Source organism: Hevea brasiliensis, chromosome 8 (assembly GCF_030052815.1).
Source record: "Hevea brasiliensis isolate MT/VB/25A 57/8 chromosome 8, ASM3005281v1, whole genome shotgun sequence".
In the NCBI taxonomy this organism is placed as follows: Eukaryota; Viridiplantae; Streptophyta; class Magnoliopsida; order Malpighiales; family Euphorbiaceae; genus Hevea; species Hevea brasiliensis.
The window spans coordinates 91,657,795-91,669,594 of NC_079500.1; the positions used below are offsets into that span (position 1 = coordinate 91,657,795).

Below are 11,800 nucleotides of genomic sequence, written 5' to 3' on the forward strand. Positions count from 1 at the left end.
GTTAATTTGACCGGTTTATAAGTTAGGCTAAATATCCTTTTTGAAATATATTAAGAGTATAAAATAAAATTTTCATTTAATTTTGAAATATATTAAAAATTATGAATTTATAATAACATAGAGATCGAAAATAAAAATATAATAAAATAAATAGGTCCGAACTAGACAACTGTTTTTTTTTACCTGTTGGGCAGTTTTATTTATTTATTTTTTAATTTTTACTAAGTTTCATTCATTTCGTGTATATTAAATTTATAATTCCTGTTAAATTCATTTTTTAATTAATTGAGAAATTAATTTTAAAAATTATTTATTATATATTGTTAAATTAATTTTTTTTATAATTATTCCTAAAAATAAACGTTAAATTTTGATAAAAGAAATTATTTATTTTTAATAAATAAAAATTCTATTAAATAATGTAATGTTTGTTTTCATGCATAAAAATGACTTTTTTAAAATTAAAATATAAATTTTTATTTATATCAAAATATAAATCTATTAAATTAAAATAATAATTATATATTAAAATGAGTCTTAATTCTTTTTATACGTATTCACTATTTGATAACTTAGAATAAGATTATAGTATTAAAAAATTAAAAAAATATTATACTTGTTCATACATACAAATATTAAAATTTTTAAATTTTTAATAATGTATCATTTTAAAATTAAAAAAAATCAATATTATAAATTCTCATTATCTTATTAATTATATTGATTTTATAATTGAACTCAAACCTAAAATATTATATTAATTATTAATTTTTTTAAATAATATATATTTATCTATTTAAATATTTTTTTCCCATATATAAAATTTATTTGTATTCTTTATACGTAATTATATGTTATTTAAAAATTTTAGATTAATATAATTTTATTTATATTACATATTAAACATTTTTTATAAATTACTGAATATAATTTTTTATAATATTTTTATTGTTGCATTTTATATGTATAATTTATCTGTAATTAAAATAAAATATAAATTTTATTTCATATAAAATATTTTTAATGAATTTATAAGAAGTTAAATTAAAAGAAAATTTTAAAAACATTGATAAAAAAAATTCATATGCTTGGCTGATAAAAATTAATTTTTTTTTATTTAAATTCAAATATAATTATGTTAAAATAATTTTATATAAATAATTATAAGATAAATATAGTAATCTATTATGATATATTAAAAAAGTAATTCATATAAAATAAAATATTTTTTATTTTTATAAATAATATAAATAATACAAAACATGAAAGATATTTTTAGTTAAGCCAATGTCTTTCTATATATATATATATATGGATTCAAACGTGAGGAGCCTAGAGATAAATAAAGAGTTGATATATAAATGTTTGTAATGATAATCAATTGGATACAAATCAAATCAAAATCATGGCACTGAAGCACGCAAATGTCTGAGAAAAAAAAAAGATTAAAAAAAATGGACATCTATTCTCTCATGAAATGAATCTGTGAGCTCGGCTAAAAAAGAAAAATTGATGCTACCTTGCCCCTGTTTTCTGCAGGCCTAAGTGTTCTTGTGTGCAATAGTAACAGACTCTAAGAAGAACAAAAATACAACACTCTTAATATTCTACAGTGTCAATTCCGAACCTATTGAAATTCTACCACTGCCTTTGCTGGTGCACCTGTTTTCAGTATCATTTCATCATACTCATCTTCAGGATTTGACAAAGCAACAAAGGCTCCACCTGCTCCTATAGAAGCTTCACCTTCATGTATTACGATCGTTCTTATCACAATATTAAGATCAAATGTCTGATTGTATGAGAAATATCCAATAGAACCTGAGTAGATGCCACGGGAACAACTTTGAAGAGAATGAAGAAGTTCCATAGATCTCAACTTTGGTGCTCCGGTCATTGAACCACCTGGAAATGCAGCCCGGATACAGTCGGCTGCATTTATGTTAGACCTCTTCTTTCCTCGAATTGTGCTCACCATTGTATGAACAGTTGCATATGATTCCACATCCATAAGACGTGGCACATGAACAGAGCCAGGTTCACAGACACGGCCAAGATCATTCCTCAAGAGATCAACAATCATAAGATTTTCAGCTTTATCTTTTTCACTGTTTAGGGTGAGAGCAGGAGTGAGTTAAATGCAAGAATAAACAGAGTGATTCTTTGATTCAAAATGGATTACTCAGTTTAATTGAAATATATGTATATTTATTGAATTGAATTGAAGCATCCAAGATTTCTAAAAGGTGATGTGCATAATAATTGCAAAATCTATCACTCCCACTCCAATGCATCAGGTGTATGCAAAAACACAAGATAAGCTATCAGGAACTATGGCAACTGGCCACATCCAGAAGACATGAAGCAACAAGCAATAAGTTGGGATACAGTACAGAATACCAAATTGTTAAGCAAAGGCAACTCTTCCATCATTGGATGGGGAATTAAACACTTCATAAGCTTCAGAGTTCACAGTTATAATGAAGAGGAAAATTATTGAATATTATTATTTATACAAATTTCCAAACTGAATTTTGTCCATCAGATGGTAGAATATCGCTCAACCAAATACTATATTAGTGGACCAAAAAACCATTAATGCCTTTAGAAGAGAGAGAGAGAAAATTCATATTTACCTGTATTGCAATTGCAATTTAAGCTGTTCATCTTCTTCGTGCGTTCTGCCACGGGCGATAGTACCCTTATGGGCTTTGCTTCCAGAACACCGTTTCTGTCCAAGCGCAAGAACCTCTCAGGGGAAGAACAGCATATGCACAAATTTTCATTTGAAAAATTAAGCCACGCAGCATATGGCGCGGGATTTTTCTCTCTCAGCTGAAGGTAAAGCCCAAGAGACTCTATATCTCCAACTCTTTTCCTTATTTGAGTAGTGAGACACAACTCATAGCTTTCTCCATCTTTAATGTATTCCAGACTCTTCTGCACACCATTAATATACTGCTCTCTAGATTTCCCAGCAAGAAAGCCAGCCGTGCCGTGCATGGGAAAAATGTTGAAGGTTGTGAAGTCTGCTTCTCTAACTTGCTTGCAGCAGAAGCTTCCAAATGAAGGAGCTTCTGTTGTACATCATCCAACCATGATGTATCGGTTGTGCTTCCTTCTTGTATAGACATTATATAAACATCATCATAAAGATGATCAATGACTGCAAAATTATCAGCAAAGAAAAAGCAAGCATCCGGAGTCTTAGATTTGTAACGATTAGATAGCATGCCACATTCAATTTTAAGGTTATACCTACATTAAAATAAAAATAAGTTAGACAAAAAAAATTAATATCAGGATCCAGGACAATTCTGGATAAATATTGGTTATGGCATGAAAAACCAATTCCAAACAAGATTACCTTAATTCTAGTTCGACTAAGATTTCAATATTCATTTATTAATATTTTCTTTAAGTGGAAAATCACATTCCACAATTCTATCTTCTCTTCAAATGAATGAATAAACAAGCATATGCTTATTATGTTAACTTAAAAAGGCAGATTAGCAGCACAAGAAGTGAGAAGGTAAAGGGAGAGAGCTAAAATGATAGAGAGCACGAATGCTGAAAAAATGATCCACATAGCCCATCCTGACTAATTTGGGATTAATGCTTAATCATTATTGTTGTCATCGTCTAATCCTGTGATATATACCATGGTGACTATTTTGACCCTTAATAAAATGAAATAAGACCTGGAGGATGTGGTCGGTTCCAATTTTAGCCCTATGTTTAAAACGTTACAATTTAAACATTGAACAATTTAAGAATTTCAACAGAATTGCATTAAGGTTTTAATATCTCATATTTTTACATATTACTTGCATAAGATGGTTTAATATTATTTAAGAAATCTCTGGGAGAAGTTTTAGACTTAAAAGTAAAATAATATAATCCATATTTCAATTGTTATTGCCTATACAAATTGAATATCCACTCAGAGAACTATTTTTAAGCACCTCATTGGCAAAATTTTTTCTTGAAATTTGTAAGAATTTGAGCAAAGATAATTCTATCAAGGTTTGAATTAAGTTCTTATATTCTTCTATGGTTTGTATTGAAATGTTTTTGACAATAGGGCATGCACTGTAATTACCCATGCTTCGGCATTTTTTCAGCAACTAACCCTTTTGATTTTGCTTTCTAGGTTCTCTTCTTTTTTTATCAAACAATTTCGCGTACTTTCTTTGTATAGACAGGCATATAAACACATCCACAGTATGCAGAATAATATGCAGACATAATCATATAAATGTTGCAAGGATTGGCATCCAAAAGAGTATGAAAAGTGGAAAGCATCAGCAATATGATTCCTCGATCAGTCCCAATTCTCCCTCTGGCAAGCCAGGGCAAGGTAGCCAAACTCAATTGGAAGGAAGCCAAATAAATGTAGATAAATTTCAAACTAAAATTTGAATATATGTATAAAATATAAATCCATAATCAACTTTCATAAAGCGTGCATTTTAAATGATAAAAAAGCATTAGCAAACTCATGACACCAATCAGCCAAGATTTGAAAGCACACATTTTAATAAACTTATCCAATATAACCAATATATCCACCATAGAAGTCAAATGGCAGTCCTTCAAAATCTTTTTCATCATAATGGAATGATAGGAGTTCCTGCGATGAAGTAACAAGAAACATCAATCAAACCGGATCAGGAACTATATTAAATGGTGAAAATGCACTCTTTTGTTCAACATGAACCCAGGAGAAACATGCCATACAAAAGTCTTTATTATCATTCCCAATATATATAAGCTTTGTTCATTAAGCAATAGGAGACATGTATCCTTGAGGCATACAGACTTAAAATTTGTGGTCAACCATGGGTGTTACGTTTTTTCCCATGCAGACACATGCAACCAAACTTCCTTGCCCCCACCCTCTCCCTTCCTGAAAGAGGAAAAGGAAATAATGGCCTTGTGATGAGAAAAGCATCACCAATGAGTCCATGAGCAACATCAACAGACAATAATTCACAGATTTTTATTGGTCATATCAAAATACAGCCAGAATGGATGACCAACTGAATATATCACATCAGTTCACTCTTGTTGTGTTGACAGAATTGCAAAGCAAGGCATAAGCAATTAGACTTCCACAAAAATGAATCCTTGAGAATAGGAAACCCAACAACTGTACTGGATTGAAATTGGACAGCCAGGTGAACGAGGTACTTACAGCTTCACTCTAGTGGATGTTTCTTACAATTTGAATAAAATAAAGAAAACAGCTTTCTTTTTGGGAAACTAATTCTTTGCTTTCATAACATAATATGTGATGCAATTCTCATCACATGTAGCATTTTTTTGGTACATTATATCAGCATTACTTTTTAATGGAGGTACATCAACATGAGGTTCTCTCCAAGAATTAACAACAGCATACAAGCCCAAAGGAAATGTATGCATTCATTACCTTGTTCATAAAATCGAGAAAACCTTTTTCCAAATACATGCTTTTGGTAGTGCCTTGAGCATATTCAATTGATAAAAAAACCACCACTCTTGAAAGCCATATCACTGAAAAATGAATGCAGGATTCATCATTTTCCACTAAAGCATGATACTATGCATTATTTTTTTTTCACAAAATCTTGCAGCTAGCACTCGATCCACATTTTGAAAATTAATAAAATGAATCCATGATACAAAACTCACCACTAAGACACAGGAAAAAAAGATTCAAGTTTAAGTAATTGACGAGATAAATTTGCAAACCTTTGATCTGACAATCTAAATGTAATTTGCTTCCAAAGTGATCCACCTTTACCTCCCATAAACGAAAAGCCTGCCCTTCCCTAAGAATTCAAAACACAAAAATGATTAGATGTCAAAAATCTAGAATGTAAACTACAATAATAACAACAATAATAACAACAACAATATCAGTAATTGCAGCAACAACAACAATAATAATACTACTAATAATAATGAAGCTGATGCTGATAACAATAATATAACAAAAATGATAAAATAAAATTTACCAAGACCATGGAATATGAAATGGTGCTCAAGCTCAAACTATAAAATCACAAATCTCCTGCACTTAACTACTACTCCATTTCAAAACCTTATACAGTTTATCCCTCTACACTTAATCTAACAATCACAGATTTTTAAACCATAACAAATTCCATTGTTTTTTACCGTAAGTCAGCTTGGACGACTTTATAATCAAATACCCCTTTGTTCAGTAAGTACCCACCTCCTTTAGTTGAGTTTACTTACCTAACCTTCTAATCAGACATATCACCAAACAACCGGTAAATTTAGTCTGCCTTGGCTTTGGGCTGGGGAGCTTCTATATCTATACCTATTCATATAAATTCACAGCAAATATGTATCTATGTCCACAATCCTCTATTCACACATGTGCAAGTCAAAAGATAACAGTTGACCTCCCCCAAGTATGGTATTTCTCCATATGCTCCACAGAATTGTCTTCATGTGATGTGACTCCATAAAAAAATTTCTCCAATATGCTGAAGTTAATGTATATAGTCATATAAATCAAACATTTAAGAAATTCATAAAGAAATACAGACTATCTTCTCAATTTCTAATAATCCCCATTATTTACCCAATTTGATACCAAACATTAATTCCAAGAAGGAAATTTTAGTTAACCTCTCAATATAGCCAGCAACAAAATCTGGTTAATCAGATAAGCAAAAAGTTTCTAATTAAAAAAGCAAGGGTAAGCACTACATTCCACTGGTTATTGAATTACTATAAAAGAAGTCATGCTTTTAAGTACCAAATTTTGCTCATTATTAACAATGGGAATCAACAAAACTTAAAAGCTGCAGTTCACTGTAAATTGCAATTTTTAGCTGATAGATGATAGAGCAGCAAAAGAAAACCTTCTCTACTGAGGAACTGTCCAACCAAAAGGTGTTTCAGCTCTATTAGCTCCAAATAGTTCAGAAAATATGTTTCTTGCTCCACCAAGTTGTGCTGCCAATCTATCAAACTTCCTCCATTTCAATTTTAAATGCTTTACATGAACATTTGATTTGGGAAACTTCAGTAAACTGGACATGTTAAAACAATTAATCTCATCTATATTGCCCAGCAATTGCCTTCTTCTTGAAGCTTCTCTAAATGGTAGAGCATCTTCATTGCATTCTAATGGCCCAGTTCTAGGAACTCCAAACAGTTGAATAGCACCAGGCAACCGCATGCATGCTAAAAAAATTTTACTGTTCAGAGGAAATTAAAGGCTCTGTAGATGCAAAGCCAAATATGAAAGGTAGCAATTCTGGATGCATATTTAGGCATAGCAGAGTAGCGCCAAATAGTTTTGGAAGGGAGTGCACAGGGTATGGAAGGATGTTGAACCAACTGATCAACCATATGTAAGATGTAGAAGGTCATGGCATGCCCACTATGTTTATCCCTAAGTTGCTGTAAAAATTATGCCACTCAAATTTGCAAGCCACAAATTCATTGGCAAAATTTTCACAAAAATGCATTAGATAGATTTATTTTTTTGCACATGAACATGCTGGTACGTGTGTGACATTAAGATATAAAAAATGAGTAGACATATTACAATTGATCTAAAAAAATATGCACATTTAAAAGAAGGGCATGCCTCGTGCATGACACTCCTTGCTTTGCAAGAGTTATGTAAGGGTCATATATCATATGCAGTGCTCTTCTTGCCTTTTTGTATATAGGTTGTTTCCCCAAAAAATCTGAGACCTTCTAATCACAAAGGAGCAACCTTAGCAATGCCAAGGCTCACCCTCTAAAAATGCACATATAAAGTTCAAGAGAAAAAAAAATACAGAGGTGCTAATAGAGAAATGTAGTAGAAATGAGATTCGTATGTTCACAGACAAAGTATAAATTGATTTAGAAGAGCTTCCATTTACCAGTATAAAAGGCATGTCTCTCATTAACAAATGTCGACCTCAATCGGTGCCAATAGTCTCGTGTCATCTCTCTAAAATTCTCAAATATTTTCCTTCCATGATAAGTTGCAATACTCTCTGGATGAAACTGAAGGTGAACAAAATCAAGAATGTAAACTCGCAGGAAAGTAATTCAAGGGCAACCAACTAAAGACAATGAAAGTACACAAACCTGTATACCATAATGAGGCCTGGTAGAATGCATAATGCCCATGAGATTTTTTCCCCTTCGCACTTCTGTGGAGTGGCTAAAAGACCAAGAAGTTCCATTATTTAATTCTGGTGAATAAGTATCAAAACAAATGGTTGGCCTAACCTGACTCTCACGAGCATCAGGGATAAAATCAGAATTCTGAGACTCAAGGAAAGAATGTGTGCCAGTAGAAGATGTCCATGCAATTGGTAAAAGTTCCTTCGGGAGTGATCGTGCATCTATAATAAGAGAATGATATCGGACAACCTGTAATAATCAAAGTGGGAAATAGTCTTTAGTTGCAATGCTCATAAGCACCACATAGATCCCAATAAAGGCAGCATGCAAAACAGACACATCTTAACAACTCAGAGAGTAGCTCTAACCTCATAATAATTAACATTTTGAAATTCATAGAAATATGATTTTGCATTCATCTATTTGACTGAAGAAATCTTGCACTTCACTTTCAGGTATTCAGTCTATAGACCTCAAAAATTTATTCTAGTTCCCAATTCAAGTATCCTTGCCATAAGTGTTCATCCAAAGAATTTGTTAAGAAGAAGGATAGGGTATTCTTCTAATTAAAATCAGTCTATCAATGATCTCACTATGCTAACTTTTAGCTTTTTTTGGATTTTTAACAATTATCACATTGATCATGAAATAATATTAATGAAAATGACGATGAAGAAAATAAACAACACAATTGTGCTATTTTAAGGGACATATGTTCTTGCAAAAGCTCAAATACCATGATAGTGCATGCAAGACAACATACTAACCAAATTACCTATTTCAAAGACTTGCCACTCGTAGCATTACATTATACAGAAATAGACAAATACAATTTCATTCTGTTTCTCATATAAATTGACAAACAGGCCTTAAATCCAGATTTTTTGCCAGAAGGGATGTTATTGAAGAGTCTGCACCCATCATGCTCAATTTCACTGCAAGGCACAAGTGGTAATGTTATAAAAGGGAAGCCAAGTGCATATAAAACCAGATGGGACATATGTATATGCATCTCATGATTGCTAAATAACATCTATGCTATTGTTTACCATGCTTGATGTTGTAATAGACAAAGACAACGCCATTAAAAAGATAGATTCAATAGGCAATATCTTACCACTATAATATATCCAATAAAATGTGAAAAGTAATGTGACAAAATAGACAACAAAACAAATAAGGCAGCCTTGATAATTTATTCAATGTACCTCATGCGTCCATGGACTGGTTCAGGTGCATGGACAATCTGAGCACCATGCACATAACCCAAAGCCTGTCACATTAAAAGTCACATTCAATTTAGTAATACAAAGCGATTGCAGTAAAAGTCAAAAGACTTATCCATTGGCAGGAAAAGTTACACTAAATGCAAATGGGAAGAAACTAATGCTTCAATCAAAGAAAGGAAAAAAGGATAAAAGAATCTATTTAACTTGACTAAAACATATTTTTAACAGAAATATAAACACAAGCAATTATTCAGGAAAACGAAGTCCAAGCAGCATGAAAAGAACATAAGTAGAAATACCTGATGTCCAAGACAAACTCCCAAAATGGGAATATCCCTGTACTCAGGCAGCAACCGAAGGCATATTCCTGTAAGATTCAAATGGACTATGAAATGGAATTACATAAACTTCACCCGGAAAAAAAAAAAAAAGAAAAAAAAAACTATACTAACAGTAAATATATCACAATTCTAGTTGCAATATCATCATCATTAGAGAGTAAACTCCACAAATTAATACGTGCAAGGGTGGAAACCTTCTGAAAACTCGGCAATAATTTTCTGCACTGCATTTTCAGGTCTTGCGAGATCTTAATAATAAAATTCAGAGCATTAAACCATCTAACAATAGTAAAAGGTGTCATTCACAACTTTAATTGCATTGACAAGAATGTATCACAGGCCATAATATAGCCCATTCTATCATGTCCAAAAGCGCAATATGTCTGCATTGGATACTAGCCCTTAACAATGAATTTTACCATTGGCAAAGTGTGAATGTTTGAACTGCTACCCTCTGCAAATGTGATTAAAAGAAAAGGGGTGGAACTGAATTCTCAATCTTACCTATATCCGCTGCACATGTTGGAGAACCAGGGCCAGGTGATATAACAATATTATCAAAAGCTTTTTCTTCATATAAGTAGTGGCACACTTCCTCCCATGTCCACTCATCATTCTTCACCACCATAGGTGGAACTGATATGTTAACAAATAATAAAAAAAAAAAAAATTCTTTCAATACGCTTGAATTGAACCAAAAAAAATCTTAATGATAACAGAACAATAGAAAAAAGCAACAAAAAGTAGTAAAAAAACACAGAGATAGCAAAAAAGAATTACCCCCATTAACAACAGACAGCTCTTGGTAAATGTTGTAGGTGTAACTATCATAGCTATCAATCAGCAAGGTCCTCACGAATTCCAGCTTCCGACTATGATCCTGCAGCCGTTTATTCCCCATGAAAGACCCCTCAGTGTGTCCAGGCATTAACTGGCTAGAAATGACCATTCTTTTAAAATTACAAAAAGATTCTTGAGCATTCTCATTCTTAGCAAGAAAACGAAATCCCAGAAAAGGTTTGGCAAATCGCAAATTGGCAGTATTTCACCTGAGACCCTCGAAGCAAAGATTTGAAAGATCCAAAGAAGACGAACTTATAGCAAATTCCATCTGCAAACCTTTATTCAATCCAACAGTTTCTCCAAATGAAAAAGGCTCGGAATATAAATCAGAGATCCAAGAAATCCAAACGTTAAAGAACTTTTTTCAACTTGTGAGCAAAGAATGAGCAGACAGATAATGGAAAACGTAAATTCGAGATTTAGACATAAGGTGGAAGGTAAGAAAGAGACCTTAGAAGAGGTGGTGGGTAGTGGTGGAGCCGAGGAGGAGGAGATCGAGTGAAGAGGGTAAAGAGAGAGAGAAGTGATGGCGGTGGTGGTGCAGGTAGGTGTTTGGTGGTGAGGTGGGGCCGAGGTCTCAAGATTAGATTCTGTTTTGAAGCGTCAAAAAGTGAAGTGGAGGTTGAAGGAGGATTCCACCGCTGATTGGTGGGGATTCCATGGCCGCCTGCCTATCCACCTACCTCGCTTTTGTTTTTTTTTATGGCCAAACTCGAACTCTCATCCTAACTAGAGGAATGCTAATGGCGGGAAGGCTTCTCAGTCCCAACCGAGTTCGCGAATATTTTTTCTTTTATTTTTTATATATTTTATTTTAATTTATTATTATATAATAAACATTTATTTATTTATTAAAAATATTATAAATTAAAAATATAAATTTTAAATATAATTTTAATAATATATCTATTTTTTATTAAAAATATAATATTTAAATACATAAAATAAATTATTTTTGAAAAATAATAACAGTAATATATTATTATCAAATAAGTTACAGAATTCAATGCACTTATTTTTACTCTGCACATTATTATAATTGAAAAAAAAAATCAGATGTGCTAATCTTTTTTTTTTCTCTTTTTAATAAGTATTTTTAATTATTTAATATTTAATTATGTTAAATTTTAACAATTAATAGAGTATTCAATAAAAATGTAAACTAAAATTACAGTATCTAAAATATTTATATTTTAAATTAAAAAACAAAATCTAAATTTGAAATATCATAATTTTATA

At 31.7% G+C, this 11,800-nt stretch overlaps 1 protein-coding gene across 1 annotated transcript; it reads right to left on the reverse strand.

Moving 5' to 3' along the window:
* Window positions 1-1,339: 1,339 nt before the first annotated feature.
* On the reverse strand, window positions 1,340-11,320 carry LOC110646112 (aminodeoxychorismate synthase, chloroplastic). The gene is given in 17 exon segments (XM_058151629.1): window positions 1,340-2,108; window positions 2,637-2,706; window positions 2,709-2,994; window positions 2,997-3,258; window positions 4,533-4,633; window positions 5,435-5,512; window positions 5,514-5,538; window positions 5,737-5,816; window positions 6,882-6,919; window positions 6,922-7,206; window positions 7,899-8,025; window positions 8,110-8,397; window positions 9,017-9,083; window positions 9,357-9,421; window positions 9,677-9,744; window positions 10,223-10,354; window positions 10,499-11,320. Coding segments are annotated over 17 exon segments (2,784 nt in total). The 5' UTR covers window positions 10,830-11,320; the 3' UTR covers window positions 1,340-1,627.
* Window positions 11,321-11,800: the final 480 nt, after the last annotated feature.